The sequence below is a fragment of the Chrysochloris asiatica genome, unplaced genomic scaffold (genome assembly GCF_000296735.1).
Source record: "Chrysochloris asiatica unplaced genomic scaffold, ChrAsi1.0 scaffold00028, whole genome shotgun sequence".
NCBI classification, from domain to species: Eukaryota; Metazoa; Chordata; class Mammalia; order Afrosoricida; family Chrysochloridae; genus Chrysochloris; species Chrysochloris asiatica.
The window spans coordinates 6,539,130-6,563,834 of record NW_006408546.1 but is presented as its reverse complement, the minus strand read 5'-3'; the positions used below and the strand labels follow the sequence as shown (position 1 = coordinate 6,563,834).

The following is a 24,705-nucleotide window of genomic DNA, read 5'->3' as shown; positions in this document are numbered from 1 at the left end:
GTTCTTTGTTCTATAGACAAAGAACCCATCCTCCCTAATCCTTTTCCAGGTGCAGCCCATTCACCTGGGCTTCTCCAGTCCTCCTGAAAACCTGGCTCAGGAAGCCAAAACAGCGGGACTCCGCCCAAGCTTTTGTCCTTACCTTCCACCTTCCCCCAACTGACCTCAGGGTATATAGATATGTTAATTGGGCCTGAGAATCCAAGTTGCTGGCCTGGGATTCGAACTAGCGAAGTACGATGTAAAGTTACCTGAGTGTCTGGAAAAGTACTGATGTTAGCTGTACCTTGTCTAAGTCCCTCCCAGCGTGATGTGAAGCTCCTCCCCTGAATAAAGCAGAGGCCCGGGCCTCCCCAGGTGTGCATTACAGGTTGGAGGGCATGCAGTAAAGATTGCAGTGCATTACGGGTTGGAAGGCATGCGGTAAAGACTGCAGGGCAGTGAGTTGCTGCCTGCAGAGGCCACAATGCCTGTACTCCCAAGCTTGCCCACCAGTGATGTATCCACCCTGGCTTTGGGGTGCCTCATTGTCTCTCTCTTTGTCTCTTTCTGTGTATTCTTGATATATTGCAATCGCCGTCAGGTATCTCCTCCTCGTGAACCGAACCCCTATGTCGAGGCAGGTCCCCGACACCTACTGACAATATGTCCAAAGTATAAGAGACAAAGTTTGGTCATCTTGGCCTCCAAGGAGCACTCTGGCTGCACTTCTTCCAAAACGGATCTATTGGTTCTTCTGGCAGCCCAGGGTACTTTCAATATTCGCTCCAACACCATAACTTAAAAGCATCAATTCTTCTACGGTCTTCCTTATTCATTGTCCAGCTTTCACATGCATATGAGGTTATTGAAAATATCATGACTTGGGTCAGGTGCACCTTAGCCCTCAAGCTGACATCTTTTATCTTCAACACTTTAAAATGGTCTTGTGCAGCAGATTTCCTTAATGCAATATGTTGTCTGATTTCTTGACTGCTGCTTCCATGAGTATTGATAATTGATCCAAGAAGTATGAAGTCCATGGCAATTTCAATTATTTCTCCGTTGATAAGAATATTATTTATTGATGCAGTGGCGAGGATTTTTGTTTTCTTTACACTGAAATGCAATCTATACAGAAGGCTGTGCTCTTTGATCTTCATCAGAAAATGTTTTAAGTCCTCTTCACTTTCATCAAGTAAGGCTGTATCATCTGCATATCGTAGGTTGTTAACAAGTCTTTCTCCAATCCTGATGCCACATTTTTCTTCATATAACCCAGCTTCTCAGATTACTTGCTCAGCATAAAGGGTGAATAAGTGAAATTATACACCCTTGCTGCACACCTTTCTTAATTTTAAACCATTCAGTGTTCCCATGTTCTGTTCGAACAACTGCCTCTTGGTCCAGGTATAGAGTCCTCATGAGCACAATTATGTGTTCTGGAATACTCATACTTCACAATGTTGTCCATAGCTTGTCATGATCCACACAATCAAAAGCCTTTGCGTAGTCAATAAAGCACAGATAAACATCATTCTGACATTCTCTGCTTTCACCAAGATCCATCGAACATCAGCAATGATATCCCTCGTTCCACAGCCTCTTCTGAATCCAGCTTGAACCACTGGAAATTCTCTGTCAATGAATGCTTGCAGCCGTTTCTGTATTATCTTTAGCAAAACTTTACTCGCATGGGATTTCAAAGAGATTGTCCAACGATTTCTGCATTCCGTTGGGTCACCTCTCCTTGGAATGCAGACAAATACGGATCTCTTCAAATCAGTTGGCCAGTTAGTTGTCTTCCAAATTTGTTGGTAGAGATGAGTAAGTGCCTCCTGTGCTGCCTCACTTTCTTGAAATATTTCAATTTTCATTCCATCAATTCCTGGAGCCTTGTTCTTTGCCAATTCCTTCAATGCACCTTGGACTTCCTCCTTCAGTATCATTGGATCTTGATCATATGCTACCTCTTGAAATGGCTGAACATTAACCATTTACAGTGACTCTGTGTATTCCTTCCATCTTTTCTTGATGCTTTCTGCATCATTCAATAGTTTGCCCAGAAAGTCTTTCAATAACAAAGAGTCGAGGCTTGAATTTTTTTCTTCAGTTCCCCCAGCTTGAGAAATGCAGAGCATGTTCTTCCTTTTTGGTTTTCTGATTCCAGATATTTGTGCATATTTTGTTGTAATATTTGGCTTTATTTCTCAAGATGATCTTTGAAATTTTCTTTTCAGCCCATTCTGTACCTCCTCATTCTTCCATTTGCTTTAGCATCTCTACACTGGAGAGCAAATTTCAGTGTCCCTTCTGAAATCCATTTTGACCTTTTCCTTCTTTCTTGTCTTAATGACTTTTTGCTTTCTTCATGTATGACTTTCTTGATGGCATCCCACAACTCTTATGTTCTTTGGTCTTTTGTGTTTAATGTATCAAATCTGTTCTTCAGATGATCTCTAAATTCAGGTGGGATATATTCAAGGTCATATTTTGGCTCTTGTGGACTTGTTTTCATTTTCTTCAGCTTCAGTTTGAATTGGACAATGAGTAATTGATGGTCTGTTCCACACTCTGCCCCTGGCCTTGTTTTCACTGATGATATGGAGCTTTTCCATAGTCTCTTTCCACATATGTAGTCAATTTGAAATCTATGTATTCCATCTAGTGAGGTTCATGGGTATAGTCATCTCTTATGCTGTCTAAATAAGGTATTTGAAATGAACAAATAATTGATTTTGCAGAATTCTATCATGCGTTCTGCAGCATCATTTCTATCATCAAGGCCATATTTTCCAACTACTGATCCTTCCTCTTTGCCCCCAACCTTTGCATTCCAATCACCAGTAATGAGCAATACATCTTGATTGCACATTTGATCAATTTCAGATTGAAGAAATTGGTAGAACTCTTCTATTTCATCCTCACTGGTTTTAGTGGTTGGTGTGTAAATCTGAGTAACTATGGTATTAACTGGGTTTCCCTGTAGGCAAATGGATATTATCCTATTACAGACAGCATTGTACCTCATGATTGATCTGGATATGTTCTTTTTGACAATGAATGCAACACCACTCCTCTTCAATTTGTCATTTCCGGCATAGTAAACCATGTGGTCATCAGATTTAAAATAGCCAATGCCTATCCATTTCAGCTCACTAATGCCCAAGTTATTGATGTTTATGCATCCATTTCATTTTTGACAACTTCCAATTTTCTCAGACTCATACTTCGTACATTCCATGTTCCGATTTTCAATGGATGTTTACAGCTGTTTCTTTTCATTGAGTTGTGTCCCACCAGTGAATGAAAGTCCCATGGGCTTTTCTCCCACGGGCTTTACTCTATTTGCATCATCACAGGCAACTCTACTTTGACGAGGCAGTTCTTCCCCAGTTGCATTTTGTGTGCCTTTCACCTTGAGGGGGCTCATTTTCCAGCACTGTATCTGACAGTGTTTCTCTGCTATTCTCTGCTAAGGTTTTCAGTGACTAAGTATTCGGAAGTAGTTTGTCACTCCTTCTTCCTTCCTAGTCTGTCTTCATCTGGAAGCTCATCTGAAACCTGACCACCATGGGTGACCTGCTGGCATTTAAAATACCGGTGGCATAGCTTTCAGAATCATAGCAACTCACAAGCCACCAAAGTACGACAAAGTGACAGAAAATTATATATACTTAGCATATAAATTCAAGAGTTTCACAAATGTCTTAACTCATTCTGCTTCCTAGTTACTTATGTATATTACTCTGCAACAAATAACACACATTATGGTTTAGAAATTCCTAGGGATCATCCTAAGAAACGACCTGATGTGACCTCAGCCACCTACTGCTCACCTGTATTCTCCTAGTCCTGCTAATCATGGGCAAGACAAGGACTTTCAGGTGGTGACTGGATATGCTACATGATGATATGACCATGTAATTGGTCACTGCCAGCTCTGCTTGAATTTCCACTTGCAACCAGCAAGTTGAAATTATGTACGAGTATAGCTCTGGTAGCGTAGTGGCTCCAAATTGGGCTTTGGACTGCAAGGTCAGTAGTTCGAAACTACCCACCTGTTCTGTGGGAGAAAGATGAGGCTTTCTGCTCCTGTAAAGATTTACAACCTCGGAAACACTGGACAGGGTCGCTATGAGTAGGAACCGACTCCATGGTACCTAACCACCACCACCACCATATGCATAAAAACAAGGAAGCTTAAAGAGTTCATGGAAAAATTCCAGTCTTTTTTCATTCTACTTTTCACAAACTTTTTAAAGTCCCTTTGCATAAGTAATAGATGGGCAGGGGATAATTAATTATTCATGAGCTCTACAAAATTTAATTCTTTGACATTTGAGAAAAAGGGACTCAAAGCTTTCAACAGTTACCCCATCACATACCCAGGTAGTACTTTAATGCATACAATACGAATAAGCTAGATACTTTCCAATTCAAGTGCTCAGAGGTATCAAACAAGACTAATACCTGACGGCTTACCTCTAGTTGGAAAGTAGGGACTTCATTATACACCCTCACAAAAATCTCTCCTACAATAAGCTCCTTGGCATGATCACTGTAAACAAACTCTGATCCATAAGTTTTGTCGCAATCACCCTTTTAAAAAGAAAAAAAAAAACTGTTAAATGTATACTAAAATCATTAATTTCTGGTTGTAAATCTTTCCTTATTCAGATTAATTAAAAGTGATGTTATAATAATGACAGAAAAAGCAAAAAAATAGTCACTGAAGCTGATAAAAGTACAGTCAAAGACACCTCATAGAACTGAGCTAATTGGTTTGGAAGTTGGAGTGCAATGAATTATGCAATGTCTCTTCTAGCCTTAGTTTTTGTAACTCCTACCCAATGACTTTTTTCCTGATGGGTCTGGGTAAGAGATGGTGGGGAAGATGCTACTAAGATTATATGGTTCAGCTTTGAGTGACTGTTAACAGGGCTAATTGTGATTATAAAAACGTAGAAATTTAACAAGGGTCTTTGTTAATTCTGCCACCTTGCTGGGTATAAAACGACCCATCTTGGTGATTAAGAGTGAGCGGTGCTCTCCTTTGCTTGGCTAATCAGGTTAGCCTTCATCTGACCTCCGGTTCTTGGGCCCTGAGCTATCAGCTTGACCCGGTTCCACAGCCTGTGAGTTAGCATTCCGATTCTTCGAGAGTGAAGAGAATCCTCCAGACTGACATCTGAACTACACATCTGGGATTTACTAGCCTTCACAGCCATGTGAGTTATTTCCTTGATGACCTGTGAATTCTGTGAAATGTTGCAGTGACCTGTGGAACCCTGGGTCATGGAGAAGAACACTGAGCAAAGTAGTAGTGGTTGGTATCAGGGATTATGGAATGGTACAGCACTATCAGAAAGTCGAATGTTTGGAATGTCTTTAACCTCCAACTCATAGGGAAAGCCTCATGTCGACCCTTACAAATGAAATTACTGTTGCAAAGGTTTAGGGGCATGACTTCAAGGGACATCCCAGTTAATTGGCCTAAAAATGTGGTTAGTGCTTTTATACTACCTTCTGGTTTGTTGCATAGTGCCTGGGGTTTTACAAGTTAGTAAGCAGCCATCCAAGGCACAATAACTGGTCTCCATTCACCTGGAGCAACAGAAGGAGGAGGACAGTCAGGAAAAGGTGGTGACAATGGAATCTGTGGCTAACTGCCTCCATGAACAGTTGTTCCTTTGCCATGAAACCAGAAGAACTGGATGGTGTCCAGACACCATTACTGAACATTTTTATCAGAGACTCCCTAAGGAATCCTGATCATAAGAGGGAAAACTCAGAACAGAAAACTCAGTTCAAATGGACTCCACAAACTTTGGAGTCATGGAGGCTGGATGAACCTCCTAAACTAGTGCCCTAACATGATGTTTAAATCATCAACCAAAAACAGTCCCTGAAGTCTTTTTAAAATCAAACAATAGTTAAACTTAACTAGTAGAGAACGCCTGCCTTGAGCATTGTGCCTTTTTAAGATCTACCTTTATTTTATGTGAGTTCTGGTGTGGTGCTATAGAATATGTACTGGGCTGCTAATCACAAGGTCAGTGGTTCAAACTAGTCACTCCTTGAAAATCTATACAGGGTCACTCTTAGTATGAAATGACCCAATGGTACTTAACAACAACATGTAAGATAAAACTGACATTAGTAAACTTGAAATATTCAATAGTAATCTTAGGGAGCAGAAAACTCATGCTAAAAGGGGAAGAGCAGCTCATAAAAGAGAGTGAGAATAGATGTACAACACAAAGAATGTCATCAATGTCACTGAATTATACACATAGAGACTTGAACTTTGAGAAGCCCCCTCATATATCCAAGAACAAAACAATAAACAAAGTAAATGAAAATATCAACTGATCTGAAGAGAAAAAAGTGGTAGGGTACATGTCTCATCATACAATGTAATGTTAATAATCTATAAACAGTAATGTGCTGCACAGTGTTACATCATAATTTTTAGTCCAAAGATTTCTATTATAACTCGTCTTATAATTTCAAGATGACAGATGAAAGTGTTTTCCAGTTAGCACATATAAAGCAAGTATGCAGTGCAATAAACTACTTAATATGTCTCTTCTAGCCAGAGTCTTGATATTTCCCACCAAATGACTCTTTTCCTAATGGGTCTGGGTAAGAGAAGATGGTATCAGGATTCAGCTGTGGATTTGGAGTTAACTGTAATTATAAAAACTTGAAACTCCAGCACAGGTATAAAATGAGTCACTTCACAAACAGAGTGGGAGGAAGGGTCTCACTACCATCAAAGAGGAGCCAGGCATCGTGCATGTCCCTTTGGACCCCTGAGGTCCCTGTCAACCCGGGGACAGAAAGTTGTGATACCAGAAGAGTGGCAAAGGAGTAGCAGAACCAAGAGCGAGAGCACGAGATATAGTGGTGGCTTCCCAGTCTATGGAGCAAGTAAAGTTGAATGACTTTGGGCAGGAGGCTTGCTTACAGAGTGGGGTGCCTCCAGACACTTAACTGGGGGGAGAAAGTTAGGTTTCCTGACAGACGGAGCTAGAACTGCATGTCTTCAGGCTGATGCTCATGGTGGAGTGGTGTGTCTTGTGGGCATCTCTCTGTAGTCCTAAAAGCTTTGCTGACATTACCTGGGTAGAGAGAGGCCTGCCTGTGGCATGGCTGAGGAGAGACTGTCCTAACTTTAACAACTGTGTCCTGTGCATTTTCTGTTTCTGACTTCTAACCTGTTAACCTCCCAAATAAACCCTTTAACTGTGAGTATGGTGTCTGAGTTCTGTGTGCGAACTGCAATGAATTATCAAACACAGCTGAGAAGGAAGTGCTGTGGGAGGGATGGTCGCTGCTTTTTTTCACTCTACTCAGTAGGTATCTAGACTAGTCAGATATAGGGTGATATCACTGTGAAATAAGCAGTTAGAATGGATTTTAAGAAGAAATACACTGAACGAAAGTCCTGAAAAATACGGTCTCTAAATAAACAGTGGATGATATATCTACAGGTTAACAAATTCAGAACTGTTTCCATTATTTCTTGTCCTTTGGACTAAGACCAAGTGTAAGAACAGTTTCCATTTAAGGAAATTAACAAGACAGAAAAGAACACAAAAAGGTTCCACTAAGGATTTAGGCTGAAAAATGAAAAGTTACATTTGACTGAAATAGCATGTGAAAGCATCTAATAGATTGTTATATACCATAAAAGAAAGACGCTGATTACGTTGCTTCTGTTAAAAAGAGAAAGTACAGAAACAAGAGACCAGTTCTGTCTAGCAATGTACTTTTCAAAAATCTTATGTTTAAAACGTTCGGGGAATGAGTTCAAAATAAAGTCAAGATAAATTCCAGCATAAACAGTAATAGTTACACTTTAATAAATTCTAAGGTCATACACTTAACTGCTTTTTAAAACCATCAAGAGTCAACCATCTGGTATATGAATTATCTGGCCTCCTCCTTCCATCCTACTGTCTTTTGTTTTTCACATGGTCTTGCTAGCTTCTCTACTTGCACGAGGCAGGACAACGTATTTAAATTTGATATCAGAAGTAACTGTGGTTTACTAAGAAAAAGGGGTCGAAGTAAATAAAACAGAGTTGTTGGAATGCTGATAAAATAAAACTGGTTGAAATAGGTTCTACAAACATATATATTATATGTATATAGTAACAACAACGAAAAAGGATTGTAACATTGCTAATATTAAAGACAACAAAAAATGCTGTGCTTAAATGGGCCAAATATTAGGTAGTAAAAAGTAATAGAAAAAAAAAAAAAGTGATAGGCTTAAGTTCTTCATCCTACTTTTGTGAATAGGGACTGGGCTCTTAATAGTTCATATTTGTCTCTCCCTGTGTGGCAGAAAGCAGAATGATGAAAATTGAAGCAGCTAGGAATCAAATGAGTTTAAAGGACTAGCGGAACGGAGCACCTGAACATCAGTCTCCATGACCCTGAGACCATAAGAACTAGATAGTGCCCGGCTACCACTACCAATTGTCTGAAAGGGCATTAGAGAGTAGGAAAAGATGCAGAACTAAACTCAAAATTAGAAAAAAGACCAGGCTTACTGGTCAGAAAGAGACTAAAGGCACTCAAGACTATGTCCTTGGTCATCCTCCAAGCTTGGAACTGAACTCACCCTCAATACTCAATTTTTAACCAAGCAGTAGGTATGTATATTGGTGGGAGGAGGGGGAGGGAACCACAACATTAGTGAGGATGGAATGGTCAACGATTAGACATCCAAAGGGCAGCATTTACCTAAGGACAAACTTCAGAAAGGTTGGGAAAGATGGTGAAATAGAAACAAGAATAGCAAGGAGGATGCGGGATAACTGATGTGACATTGAAGGGAATGAAACAAAGTACAGGATTTGTTCAATGTAAAACTAATGATCTGCTCTGTAAACCTTTACTCAATTCACAATAAAAAATTTTTTTTAAGTTAAAGACTTAATTACTCTGAAGTGAGAAATAGTTTGTTTATAGTCAATATTAGGCTATACTTCCAAAATTCTATCAAAGCTCAATAAATATTAAACAGCAGAATGCATACTTTTTTAATCATATTTTCTTGTTGAGATTCAAGGAATTCGAGGAGTTCTGCTCTTGTACAATTGTTCCATATTAAATAGGGGTTCTCTGTGTTACTGTTAAGCATCTTCAAAATCTAGGAAACAAAATAGTACTTTGTTGTAACATTTAGAAAAAGCAAATAGTAACATACATTATCATTCACTTAAAATTATCTATTACATGATAGGCATTGTACCAAATAACTTAAGTATAATGACTTAAACAAGTTTGGTTGGTGGTATTATCCGTTTTGCACCCGAGGAAAATCAAGGCTGAGACAGCGAAAATACTTTGCCCCAGGTCTCACAACCCTTAAGTGATGAAACTGGGATTCAAATCTGAGTTTGTTTGATTTCAACATTTTAACATTTACTTTGCTAATATGAAAATTACGTAAGATATGTTGCGTTAAATCACTTAATAAACATTAAACAGACACAATGGCTGCAACAATGAGATCAAATACAGTAAACACTGTGAGGCTGGAGCAGCAGGACTGGGCTATGTTTCATCCTGTTGTATACAGAGTGGCTATGAGCTGAAGTGACTTGAAAGTGGCTAACATGCTCTGAAAAACAATCACAATCCATTCTCTCCAGTGGTAATATCAGTTCTATGAATGATGAAAGCAGAGAGGTAATACCCTCCAACTTATACAAAAGTCAAGGAGCTCTGGTAGCATAGTGGTTACGGATCAGGCTGCTAATCTCATGTTCAGCAGTTCGAAACTACCAGCTGTTCGGCGTGAGAAAGATGAGGTTTGCTGCTCCCGTAAAGATTTATAGCCTTAGAAACCCTGAACAAGGTCGCTATGAGTCGGAACTGACTCCATGGCACATAACAACAACAACAATACAAAAGTCACCTAAACCTTGTTTTGAGAAGGTTAACTACTTACTTATAAAGGAAATGACTGAAAACATAGATGGGTTTTTAAATTTTCATGGAAAAATGGAATGCTTCCACAAACTCTTTGAAGACTTCTGTATATATGGTTGTTGTTATTACTGTTAAGCGCCATCGAGTCAGTTCCAATCCATAGCGATCCTGTATAGAATTTCCAGGAGCAGCTAGTGAGCTTGAACTGCCAACCTTGCAGTTAAAACGGCTTCGCAGTCTGGTGCATTAACCCACAGTGCCACATCATGACTCCGTATTTATGGTTAGAAATTGTTAAATCTTAGAGACCTGGCAGTTTAAAATAAGCATTTCATTAAGTTGAAGGGGACTCCAGCCATGAGTTAATTCTACAATGCTACAACTTTTTTTCCTGGCTATAGAAATAATCACAATTATTGGTATTTCTGGAGAGAATGTTTTCAGTTAACAGAATGCATCTAACTGGTTAGCTCCAAGTCCACAAAGAATCTCAGGGTCACCTAAGACTCCTCCCCACTCTTGGATTCAGAGAGATCAGGATACTGCCAGGGTCATGTACCTATTTTGTCATTTACACCTATATACCCATATAAGTGTGTGAGTGTATTTGTTTTAGGATTGCATTCCAGTCTTGTAAGTAGGTGGACTACTTGTCATAAACAGCCAGAAGTAGATGAGCTATCCTGAGTCTGCGTACTGTAAAACACCATTCTGAGTTCATTTGCTTGGCCCATCCCTTTGTGAGTTAAGGAAGAGAATTAGAGAGGGCTCCACAACTGAGAATCGTAGAACGGGTGTGTAGCGCTAATATCAGTATCAATCCATAAGTAAACGGAATTTTATTTTTATAAGAAATAGAATGCAAACAGAATCAGTTTTTGGTTTTCAAAAGCAATCACCAAAGCTGTGTTCTTTAAGTATGTACTTAAAGGATCTTGCACTGCTCATCAAAACCCACACTCCTCTTTAAGCTTATTTCAAAACCTATGAAGCACGTACCTCTGCAGCACTAACCACAGCAAGTTTTCTAGCAATATACGGTGTTAGCATGCCAGCTAAACTTTTCCTTATGGTTGGATTTTCTGGGGTTGCTTGTTCTTCAGGCAAGTACCCTCCAAGCCGACTTAGAGCAAGGACACTCAGTTTGGCAAGGTTATTGGCTACTTCCTATTATTAACAAAAAAAGAAAGAAAGAAAAAAATCATGACATTAAAGTAGCTGTCTTACATAGGTAACATAACATAACTTTCTGGAATCAAACCTGCATGGAACATATTTTATGAAGCACTAAGCAAATAAGAAAGAAAAAACACTAGAGTTTCCAACACTGATGTCACATAGTTTATGCATTAAAAAAACTTCTTTACTTATGAGAAAGCATAAGAGCCTATATATTTACTTCTATCCAATAGTTAATCGATAATTTAAAGAAGCACATTTAAAGGTCAGAAGAGCAGACTCGCCTGCTGCACACACTGACAATATGAGTACTGGATGACAGTGAATAGGCAAAGAAAAGAGACAATACCGATAAAAATAACACAGTTATTCAATGGGTAGGAAAGTCAGCACCAAAAGCCTGATAGTGCACTTATATTTCCTTATTAGACAACCATAATTTTATAATCATAAAGGTGACTGAGTAATCAAAAGATATTAAACTATGTCCATTATATGATACTGCAAATTCCTTTATCATGAACCTTCTAGTTGAAGTGGTTAACATAAAAAGTTTGAGGACTTAAAGATTAGCAAACTTAGTTACTATCTTGAATAATAGTTTATCTCTTGGGAACTCTGGGTAAAGTTTTTTTTTTTTTTTACTTCACATTTAGCATGAAGCTCTGGTTTGGGCTCAAATTCAGTAATACAACTGTGTTAAAGTTACCTGCTGGTTTGTTTCTTCATTTTTCTGAATACCACTCTCTTCCAACGTGTAGTCATAATTAAACAGATAACCAAGCAGATGCCACAAAATTCCAGCTTGAAATAGGTGTGTCTGTAGCCAGAAATCCACAGCAAAAGAACTGACACATTCTACCCCAAGAGCAGCCACGCGTGGAATACTCTGAGAGGAGAAAAACAAAATTAAGTTGTAGGGTTAAAAGAAGATCTCAAGAAAAGTTGGTTGCTTTGAAGTTATGTCAAACAGCTACCTTATAATGCAACTGATTACCTATTTTAAATTCCTAAGAAAATGTAAATCTATACCCTTTAATGCCTAATTAAAAAGTGACCCCTATTAAGACATATCAGAGGTAGTATTTTTGAGGCTAGTATCCAAAGACTTGGGAATTCATTCTTTCTCATTTTACTTATGGTATATATACAAAGGCAAGTAAAAAATATTGCTATAAGATCACAGAAACCTTTATTTAACATAAATATCAAAATGTAAAGCTACTGCTTCTTAACATCTCCTTCACCTAGGTCTACACACTTCTGAAGGCAGTGTTTCCGTCTTTCTAACCCCCTTCATTGAAGAATTCTGCATGATTAGATTTCAAGACAGTAGTTTTGACACCCCTGAGGGACTCAAATCATGTCCTTTTAGGTGTTCTCTGAGTTTGGGAAACAAAAAGAATTCTGACAGGACAAGACCAAGCAAGGATGTACGTGGATGGGGGCCTGTGTTGTCCTAGAAAAAAATCCATTAAGATGATCCCTTTGGAGTCTCCAAAACCAGTTCTTCTCAGAAAGTAGTACTGATTAGACATTTCTATCTTTTTTTCTTTTTTTTTAAGGTACTGCAATGAGAAGAAGATGAGTATATTACTGGGAAATCTGGTCTATACCCTTCCAATGATCTCAGAGACATGTTTAGACACATTCTGTTTGAAATAAACCATGCATGTATGCACTGGAACCCTAGTACATATAAATTTTGAGATCTTAAGAAGCAATTAGCAACCCACAGGTTAATGTTAGGTACGTCAAGGATAACTTTTGTACAGGTTTAAGAATTTACATCTTTCTATCAAAGTTCATATTCTTAAGCATGTATAAGAACATAAAGCCATGAAGCTGATATACTTCAAATATTTTAATAAGTGATTCCTTACTTCTAGGTACTTTAGTCCAGGACCAACATTTCTATCCCCCTCCGTTAACTCTCACTTTGCCCCTATCGTACCTTCCCACAGTCAATGCCCCCAGCAGCTTTCATTGGTAGGAAACAGGAAGCTTTCAGATGGCTACAGACTTTCCTACTAGGTGTGACTTACATTTTGGGTTTAATGGTCTTTTAATTTAATTATTAATTTAGTGTAGCCTTCCCTCTTCCTTGACTCTCTTCTGATGTTTAGGGGGACCCACTTCCCTTTATATAAGTCACTCTAGTCTTATTCTCTGTGTTCTAGCTTAGGGACAAAGCCTTTATTGACTGCAAGGTTTCTATGAAAAATACTTCCAGAGACTCAAATAACTTACTTAAAAAAATAATTTTGGAAAAACAACCTGTTGACAAGTTGGAAACTGACTACATGACAAGAAATCCCACTGCTGACTGTATATGGAAGGCATTAAAGATGAAATTCACCTTGCCGAAATAGAGTACCCGACAGAGATCCTTAATGACACCTGGCATTTCTGTGATCTTCTCTCGGCACTCTTCAAACTGTGCAGCAACACTGTAGCATTTGCTTATGTGTCCACACACCTGCAGACAGCAAGGCCAACAGGGAAGTGAGTCATGTGTGCGATCATCATACATAGACCCATTATTATCAAGAGGATTCATAGGAACCCTATGGGACAGAGTAGCATTGTCGCACAGGGTTTCCAAAGCTGTGAATCTTTACCACAAATGTTCTGAAGGCTGCTCATATAGCTGAAGAAGGGGCAAAAAAAAAAAAAAAGATTGCCTATTAATACAAGGAGCAGCAAACCAAAGCCACTGTGGCCCATGGGCCAAACAGACTCAGGACTTCAGGGTTTTACCTTTTTAAAGGGTTGTTAAAAACACACACACACAAATATGAATACACAATGTTGTTGTTGTTGTTAAGTGCCATCGAGTCGGTTCCGACCCATAGCGACCCTGTACAGGGTTTCCGAAGGTGTAAATCTTTACAGCAGTAGAAAGCCTCATACAGCTTCATAAATTACTCTGATTTCTACAGAAAAAGGTTGTCTCTGGATTAAGCTAATTTTGCACAGTATATTAAGACAGAATATTACAATTCTATCTTCATACTGTTGATGTCAATTAGTTAAATAAATGAATGAAGACACCCTCGTGCTTCATATGTCTATGTAGCCAACCTAGTGGAGACTTGTGACTGTACTGCGATGACTCTTCTCTGGTGGCACAGTGAGTTAAGTATTGAGTTATTCACTGAAAAGTGGGCAGTTGAAACCCATCAGTAGCATCTCTGGACAAAGATGAGGCAGTCTACTTGTTTAAATATTTACAGTTTCAAGAATACTATGTAAGCAGTTCTATAGTGTTGCAATGAGTTGGAATTGACTCATTGGCAGTGGGTTTTAGATTCAGTGTGGGACATATGATTCACATAGTGAGATGCTCACCCAAAGGCTAGTGGTTGCAAAGTACCAAGTCACCTTAAAATTAAGGTCTGAAAATCTACTTTCAAAAAATTCATCCACAAAAAACCTTATAGAGCACAATTCAAGCCCTGGAGTGGCACTGTAGGATAAACACTGGACTGGTAATCACAAGGTTAGCAGTTCAAACCCACCAGCCATTCTCAGAAACCCTACACAAAGTCACTATGAGGTGGAACTGATTCAACAGCACAAAACATGAAACAGAATTACATGAATGGCAACTGGCAGTACACTTCTCAGCGCATGCGCTCGACCATAACATTGGTTTGAACAGCAAAGTCGAGGGTTCAAATTTACCAGCCACTCCTCAGAAACCCTATACAGGACCACTATGACTCATAACCAAATCAATGGCACTTAACAAAAATCGTTGGATTGCATATACAACTCTCAGCCCAACTGCCACCTCAAAATAAAAGATGAAACACAAAATCTTGAACTCAATTGTCCTTTATTCTAAATTTTGTTGGCATAAACAAAGCAACAAACCCACTACCCTCAAGTTGATTCCAACTCATACCAACCCTATGGGACAGGGAAGAACTGCCCCAGAGGGTTTCTAAGGCTGTGTAATCTTTACAGAAGTAGACTGCCTCATCTTTCTCCCACGGAGCGGCTGATGGGTTTGAACTGAAAAACTTTCAATTAGCAGGCCAGTGCACGACCAGGGCTCCTTGGCACAAACAAAGGGCCACATAAAAAGAGAAACTCTACAACAATCTTAATTCTTTGTGAATTTTCTATCAACTTTAAAACATATAAGGCCAATTAACATACCAGGCATGGAAGAGAGTGGCAGAGAAAGAAGTTGGGAATAGGGGCAAATATATAAAAGAAGTGGCAAAATTACAACTGTTTAAAGCTGAGTAATAGGCACATAAAGCTTCATTATATTATTCTCTAAGAGAAAAGACAATAAGCCAATAGTAAGTAGTCTACCACAGGTGATCCTTAAGTATGTTACACAGACCAGCAGTATTGGTACCACCTGTGAACTTGTGAGACCTGCGTACACCAGGCCCCCAGCTACCCACAGATCAATAAGCCCGTCAGGTGGTTCTGATATAAGTCAATGTGTGAATCACTGGTCTAGTAGTCGTTTCTTAGAACCATACGCTTTAGCCTCACCTGTACTGACATGTCACATGGCTTACTAGAGCGATTCAAGACAGCCACACAACGACTAAACGCCTCTTGTAACACCTGCAAAAAAGGAAATCAGTCATTAATGTGTCTTTCTCACTTTATATCTGAAAGACATTTTCCAGCAGAAATAACATGTAAATAGCCTTTTAATGTTATTTTAGCTATATGGCAAATGAATGTTTGTTCAATTATCATTTGGTAAGCTGTTTCTTTTTAGTTATTCCCAATAAACTACTTTGTAAGCAACATTAAGTTAATTTTGAACCCAAGGCTCTCCAATGCATATGATAAAATATGGCTTCATTTCCCCCTTAATTTTGGTACCAGAATATAGTGCTACCTGATAAAGAAAAAAAAAACTATTATCAACTGTATGTGTATTTGTACCTTTTTTTTGTGGCAGAGTAACGGTTTATTATCATTATCTTAGTTTTAAAAAGAGATTTTAGTTTTTAGAGCAGTTTTGACAATTCCCACATATACCTCAGACATCCTGCACACTCATTCTCCTTACTATTAACAGTTTGCATTTGTTTGGTACCATTTGTACTCTGAATTCTATATTGTCAACAGTCGCGGTGGTGGTGTGCCATGGAGCCTGCTCCTATATAAGGTTTCTGAGGCTGTCTATCTTTATGGGAGAGAAGGTCTCATCTTTCTCCATGAGCAGTCATATGATCTACCTAAACCAGTTTAATGACCAGCAAAAAGGCTCTCCATGTTACCTCCATTCCATTTTCCCTTCTCAGCTCTTCAGCATTGAGGGCCGAGCAGTTGACAGTATGGAAAGCAAGCTCTGCAGCAGCAGGCAACAGTGGTGATTCTTTTGAGAAAAGGAGGTCATCTGAAGTTTCCATTGTGATTGTCCTAATTAGCATTGGGTATCCTGCATACTTATAAGGCTGTAAATCTGAAATAGCCAACATTAGTATTGGGAAAATGTGACTCTAAGAGTCTTTTGCATCAGTAATACTAAATCTATTAAAACATGTTATAGAAACAAGTAACATGGTAGAATTACTTGGAAGATAAAATTAAAATTCAGGAGTAACACATGCGTTACCTTCTTTATGACGGTTGAAAAGGATGCTCTGTGTTTTCAAAATTAGAATTATATTTTCTGGATCTGGTCCATCCACTATTTTTGCTGATTTGGTACATAAAAATTCATATGCTTTATTTACTTTTTCAAACATATCCTGTATATAAGCGAAGATAATTAACCTTTAATTTGGAACATCTCAATCACAACCTAAACAGAATACAGCTGATTTGCATTTTGCCAGTTATTTCTTACGTCATTAGTTTGCTTTGTTTTACACATTAAGGAATTCATTACAACTGAAATCTACTAGTATCCTGTGAAATAATTTTTTTTTCCAAACTACTATCCAATTATCTTAACACTATTTGCTGAAAACACTATTTCCCTCACTAGTTTTATGCCAGTGGATTGAGTCACAAGGTTGGCAGCTCCAATTCACCAGCTGCTCCTTAGAAATCCTATGTAGGACTGCTGTGAAGTCGGAATCGACTCGATGGCACTTCACAACAATATGTCATATTAAACTCATACATACTAGAGACAATTTGCACTGATATAAAAATAACGATAGTATAATCATGATACTGTACATTGAGTATTGTTGCAAGGCACTGCGCTAAATGTTTTTAATACATTATTTGAATTAATCGCAACACGTGTGAGATATGCACTGTTACTATTCCTGTTTTTTAGAGGAAAACAGGAGTTTAGAGATGCTAAATAAATTACCTATAATGTTACAATGTCAACTGATGGAAAAGTGAAGACTTACACCCAGGTCTGACTACTAAATTCATGCTTACGGCATTGTATTAAATCCCAATGATCTATGTGATGATTCTTGTGGTGTAAGTATCACAGTTTTACTATTGCAGCTCTATAGGATGTTTTAATATAAATCAATCCAATGCTAGTTTCCCATATTTTCTTCCTATCTTGTTTTCTCTCTCAGATGAATACTGGAGAGCTTGCTACCAGGTTTTCAAAAAGAACCCACGCTTTTAGTTAAAAAACAATTTGAACATGTAAAGCAACATCTTTTCATTATCAAGTTTTTCCATTTTGGAATACTCTACTGCCCACAAGGAGAAACAAGTGTCCTTGGATAGTGGAAATGTCTCTAAGTTTCTAGCAATAGACTACCAGTCCTAGTTTGGAAGTGTTGTTATGTGATTTCTTCTTTTATGAATCTCCATTGGTATTTTAGAGTCCCGATGTAGCACTGCAGGATAAGCACTGGATAGCTATGTACAAGGTCAGTGGTTCCAACTCACCAGCTGCTCCTTGGAAACCCTATACAGGGTCGCTATGAGTTGAAACCAACTCGATGGCACTTAATAACAAAAATCAATTGGAATTTTAATAGGAGCTGGAGAAGGCAGGATCAGGAAAGGCTAACAGCAGATGATTTTGAACCAGAACCAAATTTATTACTTCTTAAATTAATCTGAAGTTGTTTGAATGCACAAATCCCCAAAACAATCTAAATAGCAAAAACTATAAATAAATTAACTTCATCTACATTCCATACTCATGTAGCTATCCATTGAAGTGGACCACCAAACAAACATGGAACAGGACAGAGAATGAAATCCTTAAGTTACCTGTCACAAGGACAGTCCTACTGGTAAAGTGAGGAGGACCATGAAGGCAGAAAGCACAGGTATATGGACTGGGACAGGTTCCGATGAGGCAGAAACTGGGTAAGAAAGTACAAATATCTTTTCTCCTCCTAACAGTAGCAGAGACCAAAGAAGCCAATCCCAAAGCCCTTATTTCAAAGGCAGTACATACCCTCCCTTCAGGATTCTTATCAGGGTGGTACTTTTGTGCAAGCCTGAAATACGCTTTTCTTATCTTGCTCTCATCGTGCCTATTGAATAAGGAAAACATTTCATGAATACAGTCAAGTGCCAGGAAAAACATTTACACTATCATCTAAAATGATTTTACAGGCTTACTTTATAAAGAGTTCTATGTGACCTTTTAATTAGGCAGTATGGTGTGGTGCTGTATAATCAGAGCTGGACTGTGAACCAGAAGGTCGACAGTTCAAACCCATCAGCTGCTCCTCAGAAACTATATACAGTGTCGCTGTAAGTCAGAACTGACTTGAAGGCATTTAACAACAAATTAAATCCATTAAGATTTAATAGGATTATTTTTTATAAGTTACCTATTCAAGGTTGTCATTCACTTTCAATTGCAAAACTACATTTGGGGTTTGAAGAACTAAAATAATTTCTTCAAAATAAAGAAACAAACATACCATTTCAAATTCTATACTTCTATGTTATTATATCAGTGTTGCCAAAAATGTACAAATCTTTATTCATACTTACGAAAATGTCTTTTAAACCACTGTTATCTAACATATCTAATGTTGTTGTGTGCCGTCGAGTCGGTGCCGACCCATAGCAACCCTGTACAGGGTTTCTGAGGCTGTAAATCTTTACGGGAGCAAAAAGCCTCATCTTTCTCCCATGGAGCAGCTGGTAGTTTCAAACTGCTGACCTTGTGGTTCGCAGCCCAATCTGTAACCACTACGCTACTAGTTGTTGGAACTGCAAGGTCGGTGGTTCAAGCTCACCAGCTGCTCCTTGGAAACCCTATACAGGGTCGCTATGGATCAAAATTGACTCGACAGCACTTAGCAACAACAACAACGCTACTATATAAATTAAATAAAGAGACTGTACATTCTTTCCTATACATCTGTCATTGAGCATTCTAGGCATGCGAGTATCAAATGTCTTCCACACACATAACACAAACTGCAAAAGGACAATGAGTATAAGTTAATATCACATGCCAGATCTGCAAACATTCTGCACACACTTTCAATTAACAGACAGCAATGATTATAATAGCAATAACATAAGGCGGCAATTCTGCTAATTAATTTTCAATAGAGAAAAATCACGTGAATAATTCTATGTTTATTCTCCTCTGAGTGTCTATCAAAGAACAGGCAAAAACAAAAACATAAACAAATTAAGTGCTGGTACATTTACATATATTTAGTATTAAAATTTTAAGGCAAGGCAGACAAAATAACTCACGGTCCCTGTCCTTGAGAGAGATTAAGAACTTCATAAGCATCATCTATTGACATCATAGGCGGCTTCTTTTCTACTTCCTTCTTCCAGGCATCAAGAGTATCTTTTAGAAGCTTAACCTTAAAGACAGAGGGGTTGACTTGAACTTACTAAAATAGAAATATTTCGAAATACAATTTTTAGGTTATAGAATTAAGTATCCAGAAATGATTATAAGCTATTTTTATGGTTTCCAACTATAAAATCTGTCAGCCTTAATTCCAACTCCGGAGAGCAGCTCTGGTAGCGTAGTGGTTATGAATCAGGCTGCGAACCTTAAGGTCAGCGGTTCGAAACTACCAGCCGCTCCACGGGAGAAAGATGAGGCTTTCTACTCCCGTAAAGATTTACACCCTCGGAAACCCTGTACAGGGTCGCTATGGGTCGGACCCGACTCGATGGCACTTAACAACAACAACAACAGTGACCCTAGTAGAACTGCCCCATAGTGTCCAAGGCTGTAAATATTTACAGAAGCAGCTGCCACATCTTTCTCCAGTGGAGCAGTTGTTGAGTTCAAACTGCTGATCTTTCGGTTAGCAGCCAAGTGCTTAACCACTGCTCCACAAGGGCTTTTATAAGGTTTGCAAACCTCAAACCAAACCCACAGCCATCAAGTCAATTCTGACTCACAGTGGTACCACAGGACAGAGTGGAACTGCTCCCCTACAGTCTCCGAAGCTGTCACTCTTAACAGAAGCACACAGCCTCATCTTTCTCCCCACAGAACAGCTGACCTCTTAGCTAGCAGCCCAATGTTTAACCCACTGCACCACCAGGGACCCTTTTTTTTTAATGGTTTGTTGTTGTTAAGTGCAGTAGAATCAATTAATAGTATAGGATTTGAGGCTATACATCTTTATGGGAGCAGAAAACCTCATCTTCCTCATCATCTTGAACCACCAACCCTGTGGTTTGCAGCTTATCCTACAAAGGCACTGCACTCCCACTTTTTTATGTTTCAGGAAAATACAACTTAATCTGCTGACTTACCGGATCTTTAATGGGCCAATCTGGAAATCGAATTGTGTCACAAAGTTGTTTGAGGTAATAAATATTACAAAATAGTTCATTTTCTAGTGGTGGATAGTTGATAACTGGAATGGGACAATATTGATAGAGTGCTCTTGTGTTACTCTGCAGACGAGGTGTGAAATCAGCAAGATGGGCAGCAATCTTCTCTATCATGAGGCGCCTGCAATTATAAACACTCCAAGTATTATGAATCATTTTATTTTAAAGAGAACATTAAAATAAGGTAATCATATGATGCAGTTTACATGGAACTCCATTACTGACCTAAATTGAGAACTGGTAACTATGTTAGAGTATTCTAATCAAAGTGTGTAAAAATACTCAATGGTGACAAATATTTATAATTTTCTTTCTGAACACTTATCTGTAAAGAAGACCATAGAGAAAAAGGTTGGCACTTTCAGATTTTCCTACTGAAATGTCAGATATTAGAAGATCAAGTGGATTCACAAAAATCCATTCATAAGAATATAGCCACTACATGGTACTAATTTAACTTATCACAATAGGATCTAGCCCTTTCCTAAGCAGAACTTTGACTTGGTCAATGCATAGAGAGAACTATCTTAGACAGAGACTCAGGCTAACCAATCTCAAGAGAAAAAAAATGGCACAGAAAAATGATGTAACAATTTTATTCATAATTCTATAAATTTGATTTCAATGGGAAAAAAAACCCTTACACAGAATATATTTATTCTGACATGCCAAGCTATCAACCCAACTGGGAGGCCCAATAATAACTGGCAGGTGGCACAGGGACCACAAGTCAGCCCAAAAGGGCTCAGAGGGCAGGGTTCTCCACAGAGAAGGCCCTGACAAAGGAACTATGAAATGCCAGGTGTTTCCTGGACTGTCTGGCTGGAGACTGCTGCCCCCTGCTTCTGTTCCCTCCTTTTACTGAGTTTCCAAAGGTTTCACTTATAGTTTTCCCCTTTCTAGTTAAGAACATTCCTTAGAAATGTTAACCTTTAGATAAAAGTCAAAACATGCTGGTTAGGGAAACCTCATTCTTAAGTGATTTTAGATATTTCTGCTCAGATCTGTTGCATGTGATATAGTTTTAAATTAGTTGGGTATAATTACCATTTAAATTCCCAGGATTTCTGCCTTGATTTATCTCTATAGACTCCAAACACACATATCAGTTTGTTGACTAAAGTATTTCCAGGCCTACAAAACTGTTTAAGCAGAACTGGTGGAAATAGGTCCTACCTTTATATACGGTCTATTAAGGTTAATAGCAATTTTGTTAAATAATGTTAGAACTGACAAAGCTTAAGGCTTTCTCAAAACCCATCACACATACACACCTTATTTGATACCAATCAACTTTAGATTATGGTACCAGTGAAAGCATTTCTTTGAACATTAGTCAACTCAGGTAGCCAAGATTCTGAATATTAAGTATATTCAATCACTAGATAGAGGTGATGGAAGAACAGCACGGTGAAGGCACTAAATGACATTGAACTGTTCACTTTAAAGCGGTTAACTTTATGCTATGTGAATTTCACCACAATTCCTAAGAAGAAACAAAATAATCAATCAAATCAACTGGCTATTTACCTCATTTCACTACTCCAGATTGCTTCTGGAGTATCAAATTCTCCCAGAAAAATCTCAGAAAACTTCTCAGGTTCATAGTTTTCTAAGTAACAAACCATTGCTTCAGGTAGAATGTGCCCAAGTATACTTCTCTGAAAAACATCTTGACCTTTTGTCTTTAAAACAAACAAAACAAAATATAGTCAGAAACCCTAAAGTTACACCTTTCAATTTTCTAACACAAATTATAGCTAGAAAACACTTTTAGAATAAAATGCTTTACACTTTGGAAATTTAGATCTGAAAAAGGCAAAATGTGAAGAAAACCACATATAAACTAACTGTGAACACGAAAATCCCAGTTTTGTGTGGCAATGAAGGTGAAGGCGTAATTGTGCTCATGAAATAAGACTGCAATTGTCAGGCTCACAGACAGGCTTTTTACTAAACATGATGTCAGAATTATTACATCTGATAATAAGGATCAATTTGTAGACATAATTTAAAGTACAACTTGATTTCCACAATTCCTTAGACATTGTTATTACTTTTCCTATCATTTTTGCTATCTGTCAAGGACATTGCTTATGAGAATCAACAGAAAGGTTGGTTAAAATCACAAAGTTGGTTTCAATCACTCTTTGGAAACCCTATACAGGCTTGCTATGAGTTGCAACTGACTTGACAGCACTTAATAACAACAGCATTTCTAATTGAAGGAGCCCTGGCAGAGCACTAGATTCTGAGCTGGACTGCTCACTGAAGGGTCAGTGGTTCGAGTCTGCAAGTCGCTCCATGGGAAAAAGATGAGGCTTACTGCTCCTATAAAGATTTACAGCCTTGGAAACCCTATACACTATTGCTGAGTCGGATGACCCAATGTGGTGAACATAGCCACATCCACCACCATTTCCAACTGAATCCCAGTGTGGTGGGATAACCACCTAAATGCAAGGCTGGCAATTTAAGCCTACCAGTGGCTCCTTGGAAACCCTATACAGCATTACTGTGAGTTGAAACCTACTCAACAACACTTCCCAGCAACAGTGAAGGTCTAAGTATTAACAACATGCCATTCCTCCTTACATTCCGATTGCCTAGAAATTAAGTTTTGCTTTAAATATTTAATACATTTTAGTTGAAATGATGTATATAGTTTCTAATACTACAAAATGTAACAAAATTACAGACATAACCTCCACAGCAAAAAATGGGTCGTGAAGGTGCCTCCCCACCCCCCAAAAAGTCAAATGCTACATTAATGTGGTAACAATAGAGGCAATTTCTATTCCTGATTTTTATTTTATAGTCTCACTTTGTATACAGCTATAGACATGTTACAGCCATGGGCATCAGTTGAATACTATTTGGCAGTCTGATTTGCTTTCTAGTGCTTCATTAGCTGTTTGGTAAACATTCAGCTTAGTCTAGTGTTTACTATTAATGTGACATATCATCACGTGATTCGTCTTCCAAACACTGGTCTAGTTTTGGTTTTCTCTTTTGCTTTCGATAAAAACTATGTATCAATGCTCCACAAAGAATTCAACAAATTTCTTAACCAGTTTCAGTTATATACTGACAATAAACAATCTTTGTAAAAGGTAGGTATAAAGTTGCAGGATATCAAAACTACCTGAATAAGTCTCATCGTTTCTTGGATCCCTAGTTTTCTTCTGCAGTAAAATGGCAAGAACACTTGGGAGCACCTGAAAAATTAAGCAGCTTCAAAAAAGAAACCTAGCACTTCTGCATCCTTGGTATCTCAACAAAGCAGTGTGAAATCTGACTGAAACTTAGCTGGAGTGTATGAGACTCAGGTCAAGAATAATTTACGGAAATCACTTGTCTAACTTAAAGAGAACTATGTGCATTCACAGAGGAATCAAGTTATAATTCACACCTGCAATTTCAATATGAAGTTTAATGGGTAATGTTTATTTTCATTTTATATCTTAGCCTGTCCATGTGCAAGGTACTACAAAGAATGTAAAAACAAATCACAGCACCTGCTCTCAAGTGCCTAAAATCGAGTCATCACGTAAGCAAGCGTACCGCAGGAAACTTTACAGTGCCAAAACAATGCACCCAGTGTTAATATATGCACTCAAAGAGTTAAACTGGCTTACCTCCTCTGACTTGAAAGCCTGTTTCGTATGTGTGTACTTCAAAAACCTACAAAGGAAAAAATGATTTGTCAAATACAGGAACTGATTAGCTTTTGTGGTTGTCAAGCGCTGTTGACTTGATGCTGACTTATAGCAACCCTGTACTGGGTTCCCAAGGAGCAGCTGGTAGGTTTAAACTACCAACCTTGTGGTTAGCAGTCCA

General features: G+C 38.4%; 1 protein-coding gene across 1 annotated transcript in view; it reads right to left on the bottom strand.

The window, feature by feature from the left end:
* Nucleotides 1–24,705, bottom strand: part of DNAJC13 (DnaJ (Hsp40) homolog, subfamily C, member 13) — a 173,921-nt gene that overhangs the window by 33,635 nt on the left and 115,581 nt on the right. The window contains exons 31-43 of the mRNA XM_006840026.1: nucleotides 24,504–24,549; nucleotides 22,396–22,550; nucleotides 20,785–20,986; nucleotides 19,756–19,871; nucleotides 18,488–18,566; nucleotides 16,712–16,847; nucleotides 16,374–16,558; nucleotides 15,631–15,705; nucleotides 13,472–13,591; nucleotides 11,822–12,001; nucleotides 10,933–11,100; nucleotides 9,035–9,148; nucleotides 4,465–4,581 (exon numbers count right to left, since the gene is read on the bottom strand). Of these exons, the coding sequence (XP_006840089.1) occupies nucleotides 4,465–4,581; nucleotides 9,035–9,148; nucleotides 10,933–11,100; nucleotides 11,822–12,001; nucleotides 13,472–13,591; nucleotides 15,631–15,705; nucleotides 16,374–16,558; nucleotides 16,712–16,847; nucleotides 18,488–18,566; nucleotides 19,756–19,871; nucleotides 20,785–20,986; nucleotides 22,396–22,550; nucleotides 24,504–24,549 (1,693 nt within the window). The remainder of the gene's footprint in view (nucleotides 1–4,464; nucleotides 4,582–9,034; nucleotides 9,149–10,932; nucleotides 11,101–11,821; nucleotides 12,002–13,471; nucleotides 13,592–15,630; nucleotides 15,706–16,373; nucleotides 16,559–16,711; nucleotides 16,848–18,487; nucleotides 18,567–19,755; nucleotides 19,872–20,784; nucleotides 20,987–22,395; nucleotides 22,551–24,503; nucleotides 24,550–24,705) is intronic.